At 43.5% G+C, this 22765-nt stretch overlaps 1 protein-coding gene across 1 annotated transcript in view; it reads left to right on the top strand.

Moving 5' to 3' along the window:
* Nucleotides 1–12481: 12481 nt before the first annotated feature.
* The window catches only part of rbpjb (recombination signal binding protein for immunoglobulin kappa J region b), a 50163-nt gene continuing 39879 nt past the window's right edge, over nt 12482–22765 (top strand). The window contains exon 1 of the mRNA XM_005925844.3: nt 12482–12792. Coding sequence (XP_005925906.1) covers nt 12773–12792 — 20 coding nt within the window. The 5' untranslated portion in view covers nt 12482–12772. The remainder of the gene's footprint in view (nt 12793–22765) is intronic.

A 22765-nucleotide genomic window follows, 5' to 3' on the forward strand; every position in this document is an offset into this window, starting at 1 on the left:
CCTCTTTTGGTCAAAGGTGTTATCTTGGACCGTTCCCCAGCTGGTTGCTGAGTAGTTGTAAACCCCAGTCACGGCTCGCCAGGCGCAGCATGCTTGTAAAGTGTGTATTTACTGTAAACAGTCTTTATTTGATGTTTCCGACTCCAGCCAGACAGCTTCCCAGTTGTCTTCCCTCCGCTCAGGTCCTGCCGTCACTGAAATGGGGAAGATCGTGATTACTAAATTCAACACAGCTGCCCTGCCAGCCTTCCCGGCACTGAGTCGCACTGCCCCTCGAGTCCGCTGCACCACCCCTTCCCTGCAGCGGAGCCTCTGCCACAGTAGTGCTGGAAGTTGCTGTCTGTCACTTGGTGAAATCTGTGATAAAAAGGGTCCTTGTTGCAACGGCGACCGTTAATATTTGCCTTGAAGGTAAAAGTTGAGCCTTTTTAAAAATGTCATTTGCAGCAGTTTTTACTCTGTTTCCAGTTTGTGTCACGTTTTTATTAGTTTCACTATTGCTTGGCGAGCAGTTGGTGAGCGTTTGCAGACAAGGCAGCATCTTCCATGCAAACTACTGGTAACCAAAGCAATCGTAAGGAAGTTTTTGCCTCTTTGCAATTTAATTTCTCATCAGCGGGTTGCCGAATAATCACTTTTCCATAGAGACCAGTGACTATCAGGGGGTCAGTGACCAGTTTCCATGCCTGCATGATTCGGCCTTAGAAATCAGTGAGTACCACCATCTCCAAACCATCATAGCAGGTCTCATTACCTCTAAACCAAAAACAAGACTTAGCACTGAAGTCATCATGTTGACTGTTTATTGTGAAAATGATAACACCCTTTTTGGTTTAGTGTGAGCATGCTAAATTTAGCTCATTCGCACTAAACACAAAGGGCAGCTGGTGTTGCTGGAATTTTAATAGATTTGAAGGCATTGAACTTGATGCTAGTCCATGCAGCAGTTGTTAAAACAGAGTCTAAATCTGCTCGACTTACAGACCAACTGACCGGCATTGCCTTCCATGGAGCCGTGCCACTAGGTTGGCTAAAATCCACACCCATGCCGTGCTGCCTGTCAGAATGCGGATGTTCACTATCTAGTGTGTGGGTGTGGAACGATCACAAATATTTGCAGGGTCTTTCTCTCTCTTCTCTCCTGGAGCAGCAGGGTGGCTGCCAGGAATTGGACAGAGGGTCAGGGGTATGATCATCCCCCCCTCCGTTCCTAATCACCAGTCCTCTTCCTGCCCCTCAGCTCCTCTCCGACCCCTGCCTCCATTCTCTCTATCAGCCCCCAGACGGATAGCTGGGAGATGGAGGAGGGAGGGAGAAAGGAGCACAGGGTCACGGCCCCAGCGGTGCAGCCACTTGGCCAGAGATTGTTTGTGAGTGTGCGCGTTTGGATGCTCCATGTGTGGGCGTGTGTGCAGCTTGCACCGACTGTATCACCTCTTCCTCTTTGTGTGTCAGAGATTTTTTTTTTCCAGCTTAATTTTTGCGGACAAGGCAGGCGCTGCAAAATGTTTTGTGATGTGCGAATACATTTGTGCAAGCGTTCGTGTGGAGACAGAGAAGAAGAGAGAGAGAGTGTGGGCGTCAAGGAGGCAAAGGTCAAGGTTTGAGAGGTTCACTTGGCTGAGGTTTGTTCCCTCCAAAACCCCCACCAGCCAAATATGCTGCAGTTAACAAAGTAAAGCTGTCTGTCTAAACACGATCTACTAAACAATTGCAATACTAGCCCAGACTTTTTTAAGTCATGTAAATATACAATATATCATGTTTTACAAGTTCACGAGTGCACGAGGAAGAGGAAGCTGGGAGCAAACGTACACGGATATTGGTTTAAGAATCACTGGAGCAACTGATATTTTTCGTCTTGCAGAAACAATCCATTTGAGATGTCCTCAACAAACAAAAAATGCACTTCTTTGAGGTTTGGGCTGAGCTGAGCAAGAGTACTTTGTGCCCACTAATAACTGTCTATCAATCTTTTTGTCATGATATAATACCACCTGTCACTTGCTCTTGTTAAAGAAACATTAACATTGTGTATTGTAACATTATCGGGCTGCTTCTGCTATGAGCCTTCACCACGCTTTGGCCTTAGAAGTCTTAACTGACGAGGGCGGCAGGCCAAGCTAAACGAGTCACGGTCCTAGTTTACTGAATGTGAATATATCCCGGGAGGTTTTTCACAAAGTGGAAAGCCTTACTTTTGTTGGAAGCGTCTATTGTTATGACATTTTTGACCCTGTTCCTGATTAGTCTCTTAAGGGTTTGCATTTTGGAGACGTTTCAGCTCTTTTTCTGGCAAAGAACGTCACTGGCTTCCGGCCTAGCCGACCGTGATACTGGATCCGTAGGCTCAGAAGATGGTGTTTCAACCACATCCTGACAACAAACAAAGTAGCTCGTGTTGAAGTTAGAGAATTTTTGCAGCATATACTCCTTACATCTTCCATAAATCATGCTTTTGATCCACGCGAGGGGGTCAAGAAGAGATTCGTTTCGGGGCTGCACGCATCGATTCAGATTTTCTGAGGTGGAACGCGGCCATCGCTCACATCCATAGAAGCTTTGCATCGCAGCTAAATCGCCAAAGAAGGTGTTGTTTGGATGTTTATGACAAACATCCTGACATTTGAAACAATTAAGTTGAGCTATTTGAGATTTCTGACTCCTATTTTGTTTGTGAGTCATTCATTGAAAGTTTTATGACTTATTACAACACACACACGATATTATTACACACACTTTTGGGTTCCTGGCTGTCATCTCTTTACTTAACAGCTCCTCTTGAGAAACAAGGATTTATGCTTAATAAAACGGCTTACGGGAGTCTCAGCGGTAGTTGTTGAGGGGCTGGATTGCAGTACACATTTACTTTCCTCACTAACAGTCCCTTAGCTAGACTGAGAGCTGGAACCGGCAACCTTTAGGAAGCCTGCTTGGCTGACTTTGTAGGATCTTGTGCTTGTAATCCCTAAAAGAGCAACTAAAATGTCAGCTTACTATCTTTATTTCCAAGAATGATATGATGGGGTAAATATTTATCCCAAAGAGATGGAAATTGGATATGGTTAGCTGAGCTTAGCATGACCAGAAGTAGGGGAAGCAGCTATCCTGTCATTTTATCCACACAGGACAAGTATATTCCTGTCACTGATTAGCTTTTCCTGCTATAGTTTACCATTTTTCCAGCTTGCTGAATTATAATATATGATGATGTTTCAATCTTCTCAGTAGAGGTGAACCAGTCAGTTAGCTTAGCTTAGCATGAAGACTGGAAAAGGGAGGAGAGGCCAGGTAGACACTCAGTAAATGCAAAGCTTCTCAAGAAATACAGGGAGTGCAGAATTATTAGGCAAGTTGTATTTTTGAGGAATAATTTTATTATTGAACAACAACCATGTTCTCAATGAACCCAAAAAACTCATTAATATCAAAGCTGAATGTTTTTGGAAGTAGTTTTTAGTTTGTTTTTAGTTTTAGCTATTTTAGGGGGATATCTGTGTGTGCAGGTGACTATTACTGTGCATAATTATTAGGCAACTTAACAAAAAACAAATATATACCCATTTCAATTATTTATTTTTACCAGTGAAACCAATATAACATCTCCACATTCACAAATATACATTTCTGACATTCAAAAACAAAACAAAAACAAATCAGCGACCAATATAGCCACCTTTCTTTGCAAGGACACTCAAAAGCCTGCCATCCATGGATTCTGTCAGTGTTTTGATCTGTTCACCATCAACATTGCGTGCAGCAGCAACCACAGCCTCCCAGACACTGTTCAGAGAGGTGTACTGTTTTCCCTCCTTGTAAATCTCACATTTGATGATGGACCACAGGTTCTCAATGGGGTTCAGATCAGGTGAACAAGGAGGCCATGTCATTAGTTTTTCTTCTTTTATACCCTTTCTTGCCAGCCACGCTGTGGAGTACTTGGACGCGTGTGATGGAGCATTGTCCTGCATGAAAATCATGTTTTTCTTGAAGGATGCAGACTTCTTCCTGTACCACTGCTTGAAGAAGGTGTCTTCCAGAAACTGGCAGTAGGACTGGGAGTTGAGCTTGACTCCATCCTCAACCCGAAAAGGCCCCACAAGCTCATCTTTGATGATACCAGCCCAAACCAGTACTCCACCTCCACCTTGCTGGCGTCTGAGTCGGACTGGAGCTCTCTGCCCTTTACCAATCCAGCCACGGGCCCATCCATCTGGCCCATCAAGACTCACTCTCATTTCATCAGTCCATAAAACCTTAGAAAAACCAGTCTTGAGATATTTCTTGGCCCAGTCTTGACGTTTCAGCTTGTGTGTCTTGTTCAGTGGTGGTCGTCTTTCAGCCTTTCTTACCTTGGCCATGTCTCTGAGTATTGCACACCTTGTGCTTTTGGGCACTCCAGTGATGTTGCAGCTCTGAAATATGGCCAAACTGGTGGCAAGTGGCATCTTGGCAGCTGCACGCTTGACTTTTCTCAGTTCATGGGCAGTTATTTTGCGCCTTGGTTTTTCCACACGCTTCTTGCGACCCTGTTGACTATTTTGAATGAAACGCTTGATTGTTCGATGATCACGCTTCAGAAGCTTTGCAATTTTGAGACTGCTGCATCCCTCTGCAAGATATCTCACTATTTTTGACTTTTCTGAGCCTGTCAAGTCCTTCTTTTGACCCATTTTGCCAAAGGAAAGGAGTTGCCTAATAATTATGCACACCTGATATAGGGTGTTGATGTCATTAGACCACACCCCTTCTCATTACAGAGATGCACATCACCTAATATGCTTAATTGGTAGTAGGCTTTTGAGCCTATACAGCTTGGAGTAAGACAACATGCATGAAGAGGATGATGTGGACAAAATACTCATTTGCCTAATAATTCTGCATTACCTGTAGTCTGAGGATTAGCCCGATTAGAGGCTTAGTGAGGCAGTTTCAGGTATACCTGTGGGTTTTATGAAGGTGGTTCACTTCTTATTGGGATACATCAGAATGTAAAATAAGCCAGGCCAAATATATACTGGGTATGCTGACAATGCAACATTATTACATTTCAGTTCTTGCATGGATTGAACATGCATCCATCCATCCATCCATTTGCTGTGGCCACAGCAGTCTCAGCAGAGACCTTACACCAACCTCTCCCCAGGCACTTTCATCAACTCTTCCATGGAGTCATCAAGGCACTCCCCAAGCCAACCAAGAAATGCAATCTGTCCAGCATATCCTGGGGCTCGTCTGGCACCTCCTCCTAGTAGGACAGCCCTAAAACACCTCACCTAGGATGTGCACAGCAAGCATCCTAGTCATATGCCCACACCACCATAAATTATTCATTTGATGGCTCCTAAAAGACCAAGGTCTTTACACTGAGTTACATAGAGTGGGTCTACCAATAAGGAGGCTGATGGATTGATCCCCAGCTCTTCCAGTCCATCTGCCAAAATATCCTTGGGCAAGATACTAGATGCTACTATTCGGGAAAGATCAGGTTTCCTCCAATTTTTCTATCCGATAGAAAGCGTGACTGGGCGAATGAGACACGAGGGGGCTCACATTGGTGCAGCTTGCAGCCCACAGTGAAGCAGCAGGAATGAGAATCAGCGCCTCGAATCAGTGACAAAAAAGGCTGAATGTCCCCAGAGTGATCTGCCTTAAGTGGGGGAGTTTAAGTATCTTGAAATCTTGTTCTTGAATGATGATGCGGAAAGTGTAACAATCTGTTGTGGCAAAGACAGAGATGAGAACGACTGCTAAGCTGTATTTAAAATACAGATTAAAAATGTGTTCAATGCTAATTAGACTGGTTGTTACATAGCCACCCGTATTTTCGTACTAAGCTTTTGGTTGATGGACTTTTTCACTGTTTGAATGAGGCAGACTAGTTATTATCACCATTAATGTTAGCCTTTTAGCTAAATGAAGCTAACTAAATGCTATTTTCAGACAAACGTGTGAGATCGGAACAACTTTCTTTTATTAGTACGCATACTTAGGATCCTTTTATGCTTGAGGAAAACTTTAAAGGTGTGTAAAAGTGAAAAGAACTTGCAGGTGATTTAAAAAACCTTTTTCCTTCTTTAGGCATATGAACAAATAACTCGACATGATGAATGAACTACATTTTCTGTTGAACGTAGCCTAGAGTAGCCTGACCGTTCCCATTATGTCTTATTTAGGTTGCTGCAGAACTCCTTCAGCATTATTCTGAGTAGCAATAATATGTCATTATAAAATGTGTTTCATATACAGAAAAGGGCAAAATTTATGTTTGGCTGCTTTGATTAAACCCATTGGCATGCATCAATATTCCGAATATTCCCCTCTGACATTGTCACGTTTTCCACCGGACAGTCTTGACTTTCCATAACATAATGCATTCGGCATGTTTTCAGAGCTCACAGTCAGCTCTGCTTTTTTAATCAAAGCACAATACCCCGAGGCAAATGCTGATTTAAAAAGATGGCGACAAGAAACAAAGCCAAGCCGGCCCAGAGCTAGGCTCACATAACTTTTTATGAGAAAGCCTTCCCTCTGGTGAAAACAAGAATGAAATCCGCTGTGCGTGACCCACAACAAGATGATCATCAAAGTGCCATGGCTGCAACGGTGATGTAACTCCTCAGGTAACGGAGCGAATGCGCTATTTTTACTGATAACCATCGCACTAATGGATTTATGGGTCTTTGTGATCGTGTCGTGCTTGTGAAAGTCTGTAATCTAGCTCTATTACAGCATGTGCGAGAGGATAATTAATGAATACGCGCTGTGGATTTCTGTGATCGCTCTTCATTATAAATTGGGAATGTGATCAGTTATCAGACAAACAATAGATCATAAAGGCTCTTATTAAACCCATAAGCCCTGGATTGTGTTTCTTAAAGCAGCGGTGTAAGTCAATCATATAACATTTCTTTTCTCTTTTTTTTTCCTATGTGATATCCAAGCTGTGGGTTAAGGAAGTGTCAGAGCTGCCAGATAGCGTGCCTGTGCAGTTCTCGCCCCACATACGTTTGGCAGCTTGAACTCGCCGTGAACCGTTCAGAGTCCAGGAAAGGGGAAACGTCTCTTTCCTCATGCCTCCCATTCGCCTCTTTCTTTCAGAAGAGCGGGCTTGCAAAACAGGCCCTTCAGCTCCCTTGACAGTCTGCAAACTTATCACCCTGTCGTTCTCTGCAAAAAGCAGTTGGGCACTGCGATGTCTTTGGGACCTAATTGTAATGACAGTCATGTGATAAAAGTGAGGAGGCTTTGAATGGAAGGGCGAGAGGGGGAGAGAAGGCGCGCCCCTTACTCGGACACATCGTCCTTCCCATTTGTCAAACTGTCTGCCCTCGTCCGCCCCAGGCTTTTCCCACGAGGCCTCGGCAGCGAGACAGATGGACCTGACGGATGGACGAATAGACAGGGAAGCCCTTTTCTGCCGTGAACTCAGACTCACACGAGCCAGAGTTGATCAGTTTGTAATTTTTATTCTTGCGATAACGCACTGATGAGTTTGTTTACAGCAGTAAGTGGACTTTTCCTGCAACCGAGTCCATCCTTCATGTCCGCATCCATCAGCTCGCGTGTCTTACATCTGACCCAGTGTCTCTCGGCACACCTTCCTCTGTCTGTCGCTGCTTTGCACTTCTACTGTGCTGTAGCGTGTCAGGAAGTTTCACCACCCCGGCTGTAATGAGTAAGTCGAAGAGTTGCTCATCAGGAAGCTCGATCTGCACTTCCCTAATTGGTTCACTTTCTCTCTCGCGCTTTGTTCGACTCGTCACATCTGCTGATGACAATCATTTCCCTCTTTTATGGCTTCTTCTTTTTTTTCTTAGAAGTGTTACTAGGGCCTTCAGCTTAGCGGGATAAGCTGGATGTGAAAATTGGCCAAACTCACAGAACAATAACGCGTTAATTTTGCAATTTCAACTCAGTACTCAAAGGAAGGGGAATTGTGAGACTTTACTGTCGATTGGTGCAACACCAGCCTTCAGACCAAACCGTTCAGACTGCGGCGCTGATGGGATGATGTACGAGTTAGTGGCGTTTCCGCTGGGGACTAGGATTTCTCTCGCCCTCTATCTCAATCTGTCTTTCATTCTGAGCCACAAGCTTAAAGCAGTCAAGTGCGGGGATTTATAGACCCAAGGCTTACGGCTTAGTCATGATTGCCTGAATTGGCCCTGGCTCTGGTAAAATAAATGGTTTTTCACTCCTAATGAGAGAACGGGACATGGAGGGGAAGGAGGAAATTGAAATGATGAAGAAAAATGATCAAGAATCCAAAGCTTGGAGCAGGAGAGAAACATGTATATGACAGGAAAAAGCCTTAAAATTGTGTTTGCAAGTGGCCTTTTAAATCGAGTTACGTTTAAAGAGAACCAGGAAAGGTCAAAGATCAGACTTCGAAGTTTTGGAATTGCTAATAGCACTAAAATGTAAAAGTGAAGTAGCTTCTTCTCTTTTTCTATTTGACTCTTATTTTCTCTGAAAACTGTAGTTGCTCTTTTTTTTTTTTTAAGCTTTTTTTCCTTTTACTGTGTTCAGCTGTAAAACATTTGAGGAAACTTTATGCTTCCCCATTCAGCTCTGAGTGTAACTGGAGGTTCTCGGATGGCTATAAAAAAAAAAAGAAGGAAAGGAAAAATGGTTGAGGGCAGGATGAGGTCCTCGTCTCTGAGGTCTCTGCGTCTTCATAGAGCGGGCTGCAGGCCAGGCACACTCTATGCAACTCTTTAACTCGCCCTCCTTTTTTTCTCTTTCTCTCTGGCAGAACAGTGAAGCTCCGTAAAAATGAATTATGCATTTGAAAGATATGAAATGGGTAGATTTATACAGTGTACGCTGGGGGATATCACATCTGCTACTTTACAGAGAGAATCTGTTTGGTGGTGCTGCGCACTGACACTGATAGGTTATCTGTCACGGACGGAGGTGAGCAAAAACTGCTATTTCATGCGCTCACACTTTTTTGATTTCTTCTTGATTCGTATCATATCTCACAGCGAGCGGAATAGTTTGATATTTTGGAAACTGTTTGCTTTAACAGTTCATTGAAAAGATACCACGCTCATGTTCCTGTGCTGCCTTTGCAGCTGGAGCCAGCAGCCAGTTAGCTTAGCGCAGAATAAAGACTGTCTAAGAGACTTATATAATGCAGGTACTGAGGACTTTAAATCGCCAATGTCACCAATTTAGTGTCCTATCAACAACCTGTTTCGTGACGTCACAGTGGCCTTTTACTGACAGACTGTATATAAAAGATGGTGGTAGCCAACACCGCATCACCCACTGACTCTGAAGCCTCAGTTTTAGCATTTGGACATCATAGTGGAGCCAGACAGCCTAGCATGGTCAGAAGTGTGCATTCACATAAAAAATACAGATATCTGCTAATCAGCAGGCAGAAATAACATATCACTGATATATAAAAGGTCTTGGGTGGTCTTTCAGTAAAATTAAGTGCACAGCAATATGTATTATTTGTCAGGTAATTACCATAAAAAATACTTCAAAAATCACCACTGCAGAGGCAGATGCTGTCAGTCAAGTCTTAAATTTTATTAAGACTTGACTAGCAATGTCAAGTCTTAATAAAATTAAGGTGAGCTATAAAGGTAGCGCTGAGATTTGGTGGTTAGCACTGTTGCCCTACAGTGAGACAGTCCTGGGACTGAATACACCAGCTGTCTGGAGCCTCTCTGTGTGGAGTTTGCATAGTTTTCCTGAACCGTCCTGAGCCAGAAGTACCGGGAGAACTACATCTACACTCTAAAGATATGCTATAGTAGCTGTAGGTAATATGGTAGCAGTTTAAGTAGAGACACTCAGATCTCCCTCTTCCGGGGGCTCTCCGAGGCATTCCCAAGCCACATCATCTATCCAGCATGACCCCAGGGCCTCCACCCACTGGGATATGCCTGGAAGACCCTCTAATGTGAAGGAGTAGCAACAGTATACCAAGCTCTGCCTCCTGGACTCAAGTGTACAGTCGAGTCTTAATAGCTTACTTACAACTGGGCTCGTCAGGCACTCTTCTTGGCTGCAGTGGTTATTATTATATTTACATGCTTCCAGCTCCCGTTTTTCCTCGATGACAACTCGTACCTTTCCACTCCCCTTTTTCTCCCTCCTCGCGCTCACAGACCCATAACGTGTATGGCAGTCCATTCTCCCTGCAAGCACGGACTACACTGCCCATGATGCTACATTCTTTAGAGCTATGCTTGTAGCATTCTGCCTGTTAGCTTAGCACAACAACAACAACAACAAAGAGGCGCTCTCTCACCCAGGAAACACACGCCAGAGAGAGAGGAGCGTCGACCCTGTAACCATGGCAACCGTAACGCTGCCGCCTGGAACAACAGAACGTAGCTGTCAAACAAAACCCAAACAGTCCTGACCCGCGCACAATATGAAACAGGAAAGTACGCATTAACCATTTATTTCAACAAAGTAACTGTATTCTAAATACCACCTTTTTAAACGGTAACTGTAACGGAATACAGTTACTCATATTTTGTATTTTAAATACGTAACGGCGGTACATGTATTCCGTTACTCCACAACACTGGACATCTTAACGTTGAACTCACGTTTGAAGCCTGCCTCAAGTGGCCATTTGAGGAAATGCACTTGTTTGCAATAGAGATTGACAGACCACGTGACTTTTGCGCATTGCATGCCGGGTACTCGTGGCAAAACAATCCAAGCAATGCATCAAACGCAAGCATTTGCAGCACCGCAAAACGTTCATTCTCCGGTTCCAATACCTTCTTGCTTTTTCTTTGCCCCCCAAAAAAGGTATGTACAAAACGAAGGAGAACGATGCCGGTCCGTACAAAGACAGACTTGATGAAAAGTCAAAGAAAAGATACGAGGAAAAAATCAAAGGAGTGAAAGAGTTAGACCCTTACGAGCACGCCTTCATTTCAAAACAACTTAAATATCCCTCAAAAACTAATGTTAAGTTGATATTTTAATCAATAAAAAACAACTAACTGTAAAAACTCAAATATAAAAAGATGAACATATTTCCCAATATATTAAATTACCCATCTGTCATTACCCATATATTTTAATACCTTAACAAACAATTGCCAGATGGATTATTTATTGACCTTTTTGACAAATAAAAAAAAGAAATTAAATATTAATTTGGATATATGAGTTTTAATATGTATCATATTTGCAACATTCAGATTTTGTGTGTGTGTGTGTGTGTGTGTGTGTGTGTGTGTGTGTGTGTGTGTGTGTGTGTGTGTGTGTGTGTGTGTGTGTGTGTGGTTGGGGGGGTCATACTGACAATTCAAAAAGCCTCAAAAATTGACAAAAAAGTGTATTGAAAAATATACACTTGACATTACAAGGTTAAGAAAAAGCTTTAAGCTTAAACTATTTTCCTTAAAAATATTGTGTGCATTTACACATAACAGCAAATCTCCCAAATATCCCTTTGGTGTTTGTCTATTTTTTTTTTCTTTTTGATCTTCTTCATTCGCCCAAGAACCACTTTTTCCACACAAAACAGCCAGAGGCAGATCACTCACACAACATCTAACAAACGAAAGCATTGACTTGCCATCGGTGTGGTCTCAGAAGCCTTCTTTTCCTCTTTGAAGTTGGAAAAATTCCCACCAGAAGTCACTTGTTAGCTGAACAAAAATCCCAAACAGGTTTAAATGAAGGCTGTATGGGCACAAACACACATGGGGATGGGGACCTACATGAAGGTTTATGGCTCTTAGACCCCCTCCCAGATAAACAAGAATGGCTTGACCTGTTTGTTGTGGGGATGGTATAACACACAAACTGTTGGAAATGCACTTGAGGGAGGGGTGGAGTAGGGGCAGAAGCAGACAAGAAAAAAAGGGGGGGGCGGGGGCTAATAAAGCTTATGCCACATTTGCAAGCATGATCATTCTAAATAATAGCCTCCCTTGTACTTTGGGCTGAGGTTTGGTGTGGAGGGTGGTCATGGGACTGCCCAGTGTGATAGCAATGCACTAATCTTCTCTGCATGGTCCATTCGCATGTGTTCACACCATTGTTTCCACATTCTAAACAGGGACTGTAATGTTACCCAAGGGAATTGTATATTTGGGGCGTAGAAACCCTCCATTAATTTCTACTCTCATTTAAAGTCAGGGTACCCTTGCAGGTTTGCTGTCTGCAGTCAGCTGGGGAGCATATATGGACGACAATTTGGCTTGTAATTGCACACAGCTGTAAACGCAGGGACTCCACATGGAGACAGGATGCCTACAACAAAATGCGCGTGAGCCTGGGAAAACAAAAATCAAGGCTTTCCTCACCACTATCGTTTTTCCCCCTCTCAAACCAATCGGTGCTGTAATTTATTACCCGGTGAACACGTGGGAATAGTATTTCAGCGCCACAAAATAAACAAGTACTCGATTTCACGCATATCTCGCGATAGGGGACGCTCCCTCTGTGCTCGCCTATTGTGAGAGTTTTCCAATTCTCGCGTGAATTCGGAAGTTTCCCACGCCTGTTGTTGTGGCGTCTGCCCTTTTCGCTCACTCTCTCTCTTTCAGTGAGTGTGTGTGTGCGCGTGTGTGTGAGAGAGAGAGAGTGTGTGTATGTGTTGCTGTTACCCGCCGCCTCCCCTTTTTTTTCTCTCCGTCTTACTCACCCACCCCCTTTTCTCTCCGTCTCCCTCGTCCCTACACCTCCAGTCCTGCTCCTGTTGTCTCGGCGGATTGTTGGGCTGTGGGAGAGAAGGGGATATCGCGAGTATTGGAGTTTTGGTGAGAGTTTGTGGAAGATGGCGCCTGTTGTGACAGGGTGAGTCTGAGATTCGGGGCGGTGGGGAGCGGAGTTGATAAGAATATAACTTATTGCCATGAAATAGCTCACTTTTAACCCACGCGTTGTATCATCGAGCACACTGCACGTCCTCTGGCCGATGGTTTAGTAGCCAGAAGCCGTTTCTTTGTGTCAGTGTCTTTGCGTGCGAGTGTTTTTCCCCCTCTTTGACCAGTTACTTGCTTGAGCTGACTGTTGCTGCAGTGTTTTGTGAGCTAGCCCCTCTGCTAAGCGATACTTCACCCCCGGTGGTCCTTTTCTCCCAGACAACGGCGAACTGTTAGCTGCCAGGCTAAACAGCTAGACATGTTTGCGGGAGTAATTTGACGTCGATATCGCCGTTTCGTTTGAACCCCACCGACTGGGCTCACGCTGAGAGCTCTCGTTTTAATTCCTCGCCCTGTATTTGTTTTCGAAACGTGCTCAACATCCAGCTAGCCGGGGCAGCACGCTTACGAATCGGGACTCACGACTTAATGCGGCTAGCTGTCCGATAGTGGACGCTAGCTAGCGGTGTCTGACTGAAACACGTTGCGGTTTTTGTGGCCAAACTGTCCGTTTAGCATCGTTTTTTAAAACACTGTTGGCGCCGTGGTTTTCGCTTAATACGGCGTGTTAGCCGTCAATATTGAAGCTACCCCCCACACATGCATATACACACACAGTGTATAGCATGTACTTTTATGACTTCAGCTCTCTCCAAGAAGTGTAGCACTGTTGTATTTACTACATAAACTGCGACGTGGCTCTTATGAAAACCTAGTTCTCAAATGTGGAGTGCATCTAAGGACAAAATGCACAGCTCACGGCCATGTGTTTTTTAACCCCATCATCGCTGAAAAAAAATGTCCATTTTTCTCCAGTTAACCCGAGTGATCCGTCTCGTTTGTCTTATTTATCATATCTGTGTGACAGCTGCGACTTTTTGCTAATCTGCACCGACATCCCTAAATATTAGACGCCCATCTTCGTAAAGTCATAAAGCATTGTGTGTAACAGTCAAATCTAATGTTTTGTATTTCCACCTTGAAATTTGTGACTGGGTATAGTTGGCGAGGATTGAATAATTGCAGCATCTCCATACTTTTAATAGGAAATGTGACTTGCTTAACATTTTCAAACATCCATTGATCTGAATGTCGCTGCTTGTTTTGTCATCACTCATCAGTACTGTGTGACCGTGTTAATTCAATGTAAATGGGCTGTAGACCAGGTGGTGCTGTGTATAACTGAGCCGATTGGCTTTTCTACTCTGGTCAGGCTTTAGAATAAATCCTGATTAAAATTATTTGGCTTCACATTAGCTAGACACAACCTTTTTTTGTGGGTCTGGTTGGCTGCTGCACTGTGCAGGCAGTAATCCCCACAGACTAGGCACAGTGGGTGACAGACATGGTGCAGGGCTTGCTGGAGGTGTGTGTGTGGTAGAGGGGGGGGGGTGCTGCTGCTGTGTATGTTCATTTGGGGTTTTCCAGCAGAAGTGAACTGATTTTAGTTGGGCCGGGGGCAGAGGGAGGGAGCACGCAAGAGGGCAGGCGGGTCAGGTCTGGGTGGCTGGCCACCTGTCCAGATGATAGCTCCAGATTCGTGTGTGTGTGTTTTTCTGCTAGTGGGAGGGGAGGGAGTCAGTGTGTGCGAGAAGGATGGGGTGGGTGCGTGAGAGGTTCAACAGAAAATTAAAGTGCCATAAGGCCTTTTTTTTTTTTTCTTCTTCTTTTTTCCCCAGCTAGTGGCAGACCTTGTTCATTGTAACGGTCAGAGGGGCACCAATGAGCCTAAACACACCCTGTTGCCCTAGTATATGGTTTGTGTGGTTCTGGTTTTAAACTGGGAGGGGCTCTGTAACCACACAGTTGTTAATAGTATCACAGCTCCTCTGCTGTGTTGTACAAAGGCTGCAGACAAAGATTTGTTTGACTTTGCTATCGTAGTCTCTAAAGGTGGATGCTGAGTTGTTAGGGGGCGGGCCAAATGTATGTGCCAGAAAACAAGCATCTGTGTCGGGCTTTCAGTGCATGTCTCTATAGCTCTGGTTATTATCAGATACATTAGAAAACACATGATAAATTATTCACAATTTATCTATCAGATCTCAGGCAGGCTTGAAAAATGTCCGAGAACAGTTTGTAATTTCCTCTTAGACAAAGATGAGGAGCTGCGGTCAGCTTGAATTCGTGTCATTTACAGCCTATTCGATTCCTGATAATAAAGAGGTCCAGTGATGAAGTTCCCTGCAACATGTCCTTTTCCTTAGTTCCCCTTGATCTGCTTTCTAAGCTAAACATGCAGCATTAAAACATTATGAATAGTTTGTGGAGCACCTTGATGGGGTTTTCTTTATATGTTAATTCACGTTAACTACACGTTAACTAGGTTATACATTGATTTGCTAAGCTAATGGTTGTTTTCATTGTTGACTAATTTGTTGATTAAATCAATAAATACATCAGTTCATCATTTTGTCTGTGAACATGGTTTTTCCTGTGCATGTAAAAAAAAAAAAAAATTGGCACCCATCAAGGTTTTTATTTTTTTTTTTAATTTATTTATTTATTTTTTTGCCTTCCACCAAAGAAAAATCGTGGGCTTTTTTTGTTTGTTTGTTTGTGAGGTTTAATTTGCTGAAAGTTTTTATTTATGGTCAGAATTGCCACAAAAATGCGCAGACTTCTACACTCACAGAAAACACAGACCATCAGCCTTGACTGTATATGCTGACTTGTGTCATCAGTGCCCCCAAAGCCCATTTTGAGCTAACAAAAAAATGTATGATGTAAATTTCTACCTAAATATGTAAAATGAGGCCAAACGAAAATGCATACATGCGGATTCTGTTTCGTTTTTGGTTGGGGGGGGGGACACAATTAACAGTGCACACAATCTTCTCCCCTGATTTAACACACTCATATGTTGCAACCACAACACAAATTAGCTACCCCCCCCAAAAAAAAACAAAAAACAAAACAACTCTCGAGCCTTCCTTTTTTATGTATTATTATGTATTAGAAGACGAAAAGAAACACAACCATGGCCATATATGGCGTTGCTTTCGTAATCCCCCCCGCCAGAGAAACTGATTGTGATGGCTGAAAGAGCAGCACTGTTCACCTGGGATGATAAAAGCATGAATCACTTATTTCAACACTGCTCTGCCTTTGCTGTGTGCCCCAGGGGGACGAGATTCCATTTAGCTCACCCCCCCACACTCCTCGTCTGTCCCCCTGCCAAAAAAAGAAAAAAAAAAGAAAAAAAAAAAAGAGAGAGGAGTCTTTCAGAGGCCAAAAGCCAAGCATCTCTGTGCTGGTGTAATGATAGTACTGAGCCTGTCTTTGAGGCGCAAACTTGTGTTCTTGTATTTGTTTGGATGAGCGTGTGCTTTGAGCTCCGGGTCTGTGTTCATCCAGTTTAATGTGCACGTTTGAAGGGTGTACCTAGACATTAAAGTTGATCTGTGCGTGTGCATGTGCATCCACTCCCCAGAGTCCTCTCCTCTTCCCTGCTTCCTTTCATAAAAGGACAGATTCAGAGAGAGCAGCAGATGTCGAAGCGCTGACCTTTATGGTGGCAAAGGCTCGGGCTAGAGTTAAAAGACATGCCGAATCACCCCCCTCCCTCCCTGCTCCACACTTCTACCCCACACTCACGCACACACCCCTCAAAGCAGCAGCAGCCCCATGTCCACCTGCGTGTGCACACACACACTCAAAGGCAGAGCGCTCCTAGATAGGTTAACACTGGAGAGGATACTGGAGAGAGCTACCTGATCTGTAAGCCACCTCAGGATCCTACAGCCTCCGCAGCTGCCTCCTATCCACCCAGAGCTGTGAAAATCTTCAAAGTGTGTGTGGCCCCCCTCCCCTGGTTACAAGCCAGGGGAGGGGGGCGTGAAGCTGCACAGAAGTCACAAGCAAAAGCACCAAAGCAAATGTGCCACAGCCAGACATCTTTAGGGGAGGATTTATTTCTTGTGCACAGTAGCCTATTGTTTTGGAAGTTCATACATATCCATTACTTCACATGATTGAAATATTCCCCGAAGCCTATAGTTTCTTTGAGAGTTCAGATTTGGCTTGTTTGTTTCGAAGGACCGCGGGTTGCTTAAAAGCCCCACACGCCCTGCTTGACTCAGTGTCTTCATTCTCTTGTTTCCCTATTCAGGCTGTTTGTGTGCGTCTGTCTCGGGGGAGCGACCACAGGAGACACCCAGGGGGATAGAAATGGACATTTTTTCGTAATTTGGCCTGGATCGCTGCCAAGTCAGCCGTCTTCGTTCTTGGTCCTCAGCCACAAGCATAAGTGTGCGCAAACTAGACATACCAGCATAACACCCCCTCCACTTCTGCTTATTCTAAGTGGCTGTATGTGTTTTAATGACCTTTTTTAACATGGGTGCATGGCTGGAAGGGAAAAAAAAAACCCTGATAACAGAGTTGGATGCTTCATGCAAAACCACAGCACGAGGGGGATTTATTTACTTGTAGAAGGCGTACATTAGTCTGAGCTTTTTTTTTTTTTTTTTTTAATTTCTCTGGCATTTCCCAAAAATCTCGCTGCTGTTTGGTTCAGCAAGGATGAAACAGATCGTTCTGATGTAAGTTTTGAAAACATCCCTGCCCTCATATTTGATAGAGGCCCAGCTCTTATTGGTAGTGTTGTTGTTGTTCTTGGCCTCTGCTTCATGTCTTAGCTAAAGCTGGCAAGAGAACCAAAAAGCTAAGAGAGGCGAACACGACAAGCAGCGGTACATACTCCTCTGCCGATTCTGGTTTTGGAGCGCTTCTTTCTCACTTCCAGGAGAGTTTCCTCAGACCCGGAGTTTGCCTTTCCCTGCCCCTTGTTCCTTTGCTGTTTGTTGTGATTACAGCCATGCCAAGGGAATGGTGGTTTCTACTGTGTCAGCACTTTTTGCCCCCGCCGTCCGTCCACATTCAGGATGTTTCATTCAGAAAACACAAGCTGATTCCCCCTGTCTGACTCCTGTTTGCGTTCTCTCTGGTTCAGTGAGCAAACCATTGCCCACTTCCTAAGCAGGAGCAGCTGAACTCGAGAGGAAAAAATATTAGACTGAAGGCTGTAACGATTGTGTATTTGCTTCTCTCTGCCCTTTTTGTTTTTCTTCCATAAAAGGAGATAAAAGCAACAGGGCAGTCGTGATATGCTGCTCTAGATTTCAGGACAATTACTAGAGAGATTTATTTTCTTTATTCTGTTGACTCAGGTAATTGGCCTTTGACTATCATATGTAGTTTGTGGGGCTCAGAAGCATTGTTGTTAGAGCTTTCTGTTCTCAGATGACCGCACTCGGCTGCTTCATCCATTCAGAGGAAGGGTAGAAATATACACAGGATCTCCCGTGTTGGGAAAGCCCCCATTGAAGCCGCCTCCCACAGCTGTAAGCACCTGCCACTATTTCTGTATTAGATAAGAAGGGAGTGGCAAGCAGCAAATCAGCCTGTAGTAAACCTTCTACAAACAAATGTTGGTTTATTCTTAGGTTTATGATGCAAGGTCCGCTGATAGCCGCACAGCGGTATCTGACTCGTGCCTGTGCTGGATACAAACACTGCTTTTTGGCTTTGATTGATGCTCGCAAGTCTGTTTTTGAACAAGCAATTTAACAGACCAACATCGGTTTATGTTCAGGGATGCATCTGTTTTTGTTTTTGTACTGTCAGTGATGAAGTTTGTGTGTACCATGAGCTAATCATGCTCTTTCTGCTTATTTTTTGCAAGTCATTTCATTGCACGACTTGCAACACGTGTTTGTTACAGGTTTGTCCGACCGTTGAATGAGATGATTAAATGTTGTTGTCCAACCTGGCAGCAGAATGTAGGTTGGCTCATATAAACACTTGACTGGAGTAATGTGTAACAGGCTGCCAGTGAACACTGTAAATTTGATTGTATGAATTGAATATTGATTTTAAACAAAATTATGACATTTGCATGTGAAAAAGAATAAGTGTGTGTGTGTGTGTGGGGGGGATGATAAGCAGCACTACACTACCGGTGGCTCTGTGTCCTCGATAGCGGCACAGAATTTTAACCCAGATTTCCACTTGAAAGGTTAATACACCCAACGATGCTGGTGCCTTAGCAGGGCTTCATTAGCTCTGTGGTGTAGGCGGAGGTGCGGGTCTCGCTGTGCAAGACTTCTGACATGCCACTCCCAATGTTTGAGCGAGAGAGAGAGGTGTACGATTGAGAGTGCTGTAATTGGTGAACATAAGCAACTGAAACAAATTATGTAAAGCCATAACATCTTTGTCGTTTGCTTTCTTGCTTGTTTTTTGTTTTGTTTTGTTTTTATTTTGTCGTTCTTGGTTCTTTTGCATGTGTGAATAGGTTACAGTAAGCTGACTGCATGCATGAGCTAGGTTAGTGATTGTAGTTTGTCTGAAAAGACAATTCTCTGATGCTTGGATATGATGTGGGTGTAATGGGTTTGATTTGGTGTGGGGCTTATTTGGCTGGAAAGGGTCTGCAACATTGCTATAATAGTCTAATAGATGTGTAGCCATGTCCCTCATTGCTGGGTTTGAGTTGTGTGAAGGAGTCGAAGTCACTCCCTATCACCTAATGGGAAGCCCTAAAAAACGAGTGGTCGAATAGGTGCTAGTGGGAATAAAACCATATGCAGCTAAGGGAGGTACTTGGATGGCTCAGTTGCTAGCAGTGCTACGAAATATTGGCTACACTGTTTGCACATTGTACGATCCAAACTCACACATGCTTTGGACTTGGTGGCTGGAAGGTTTTAGGCTGGCTGATATCCAATCTGATAGCGATGGGCATTTGTGCTCTCACATGCACATGTATCTGATAAGTCCTAGAAAAGTTCAGGGCTTTGACGCACATGATGAATGTGTTACATTCGACAGATAAATTTGATGTGTGTGTGGAGTGAGATGTATTTTGAAAGCGACATGTAAAAATAAGGTTGGATCACTGAAGCTTGTGATCGTTTCATATCGCTTAAAGACCCTCATTATTTATTTATGAACGAAGTTTAACCTCATCCGTTAGACTGTGCTCCACTGTGACTGTTTTCGGGTGTGTTTTTTTTACTCTTTCTCTAACATGCAAGTTTAGAGAAGGTTATATTTTCTCCAATTTTAATAAATTAGTATATCGATCTCCAGGAGCATCCCTAGTACGTTTTTGTGTTTTTCAACCAGACTATTTCTGCAAACCGGCCTTTGGAGAAACAACCAGGGAAGTGATGGCAGGCCTGGAGAGATGAGCAGTCTGCACCCCCCCTCTCTGCAAAGGAGAGAGCGAGGGAGCAAACAGTGCAAGTAATCAAGTGTCAGGAAAATAACAGAGACTGGGGATCTGGGATTCCAGGAAAGACAAACTGTTATCTCCAAATGTTGTTTGCATTGTCCGATTGTTTGACTGAGGCTGCTGGAGAGTTTTACTGAAGAATCTGCCTGGTGGCATTCCTGTGGCTGTTGACGTCAGGAGGTTTTGGCCTTTGCTTGGAATCACAATGAAGTAATGGACATGTGTATCGTATTCTGGATCGGTCTATTGATTGTGGTTTAGGAAACAATGCTTTTTTTTGGTCTGGTTCATGTTGTGGACGATCATCTTGCACTTGTGGCTGCAGTTCCAAGTCCTCCACCGTTGCCATCATAATGGAAGCACTGCTGAAGAAAGTATGTGAGGTTTCCCATGAGCTCATGGAAGGAAGCTAACTTGTTTATATATATTTTTTCTTTTAAAATCTACGGATTTATTTAAAAAGTCACCAGCAAAGTTTCCCCAACTTATCACTACTGGATTCTTTGGAATTGAGCCTCAATGAGCCCAACTTGAACACCAGCTGCTCTTAAATAAACCAGACTCTGCTTCATTATGAACCACTCTCTACCAGCAACTAATGAATTCCACACTGTTAATATTTTTTTAATCAGAAAGTCGTAAAAGTAAATAATTTTTGTCCAGTGTGTGTTTGTGTGTGCGGCTGGCTTAGATTCTTGTGTCACATGCTTTTAATGACAGCGCTGCCTATTTTGGGAAGATGTTATGTTTTGAAGAGGAACAAGTAGCAGGAACAACGTCCCCTTTCCCCAACACGACAGCAGCAGCGAAACCAGACGGCAGACTGGAGCTGACAAAGTCATTGCTGTACTGCTAACGTACACACAAGCACACTGAGGTTTCTTCGTTTTGTTCAGTTTGCAGCGGATCATCTCACAGCCTGTGAGCTAAAGGTCATGTCTCGCTCTCCCTCGGTCTCTGGTTCTGCCAGGAATTCTATTTTTTCCTCTTGTTGCAGCGCAGTAAAGTCCTTTGGGTGGTTTTTGAGGCAAGGGCAGGGCAAGAAGACAGTGGTTAGTTTGCCTGAGCTGATAAATGCCCATAAACTGAGCTTAATTTTGGACCGTCCCAATTTAAAAGGCAGACATGTACGCTGAAGAGATACAGTCCAGTTTTTGATCGCAGATTACTCATTTAAATCAGCTTACAACGAAAAAACCAAATAGCTTAAGGTGTTGACTGGATGAAAAAAGACATTTATAGAAAACGTGTAGTTTTGTAGGAAGCTAACAATCTTTACAACAACAACAACTAATTCATCCAATGAGAATGATTCAGCAGGTTTGATTTGTAATTCATCTTTTGCTTTCAGTGATGCTAACTGGTCATTTTGTGGCAGTGTTTGAGCTTCATGTTAAATGTTTGCATTACATGCAGTTTGTGTGTGCAGTTTAACGCCGCGGTGTTCCTACACAAAGCCTTGCTGTAGTGCAAGCCAAGCTTGAGATGTTTTTGCAAATGTTTTAGTAACAAGGCCACTCGACCTGTTTTATGGCGAGGCAACAGGGAAAGGGTGCACGCTCAGAGGAAAAAAAAAACAAGTAGCATTCGAGTCGGCTCCACGCTTCAGGGTGAAATGCAAAAATATTAAGTTTGTTCTGTGCGATCGGTGTCTGGTTAAGATGAATGATACTGAAATTCAGTATGTAGGTAACAGGCTGCTGTAGTTGTGAAATGGGACACCTGTGACGGCAAGCATCTGCAGAAATCTCCTCTCTAGTTGATGAATGTGCCCTGGGCTTTGTGGAATAAAATAAATAATGCATCCAAAATGGAAACATTTGTGATGTTTTCAGGAATTTTTGAAAGATTCAAGAGGTATTCTGAAATATTTTGAAGCATATATTGTCTTGGTTACCTAATTGTTTTGTGTACATAAAGGTTGATTGTGCCTCCTCCCAGTCTTTGGTGTGTTAGGTGAATGTGTAAACCACTATACCAGGGATGGCAAACTCATTTTAGATCGCGGGGCACATACCTCCCACTTTGATCTTATTGGGGTCTTTATCAATTGGATAAGCTTTAAAACTTATGAGAATACAGTTAAAAGTTCAAAATCTATGCACTTATTTCTGAAGATGTCTAGAAGGTGGCTGGATTGGAGTCTTATCTTTAACGCCGCTGCACTACACTACAGAAAGAAACACCCAGGTGTATCCTGGTGTAGTAGTTAACACATTTGGCTAATGGCTGAGGTTATTAGCCATCATGTCTTACCTTTAACCTCCTAAGACCTAAACTCTTCCATGGCATGCATTTTTAATTTCTCTTTGATATTTGGGCATATTGGTACCCGATGAATTTATTTTTTTTTACCTGATTTTTGTTTCTAAGACAAATAAGAGCCACATGAGGATATTTGTCTAAAATTTCAATAGAACAGTAGCAGTATAATGTCCTCGTAAGTGGATATCAAGCCCTTGTAGAGCAAAATTTAGTATTTTGGTCTAAACGACCCAAAATGTGATGTCCACATATGTGGTCCTAGGAGATTAAAATTAAAAGAGCTGAACTTTTAACCTTGAGTATAAGCTGGTTTGTTTGTTCCGTCCAGCACGTTCAAGCACAAGTGCAAGTACATGCTTTTTAAAAAAACAAAAGGAGCCGAGTCTCTGACAGTTCACAC

The sequence above is a fragment of the Haplochromis burtoni genome, unplaced genomic scaffold (genome assembly GCF_018398535.1).
Source record: "Haplochromis burtoni strain Fernald_Lab_line unplaced genomic scaffold, NCSU_Asbu1 Contig_82, whole genome shotgun sequence".
NCBI classification, from domain to species: domain Eukaryota; kingdom Metazoa; phylum Chordata; class Actinopteri; order Cichliformes; family Cichlidae; genus Haplochromis; species Haplochromis burtoni.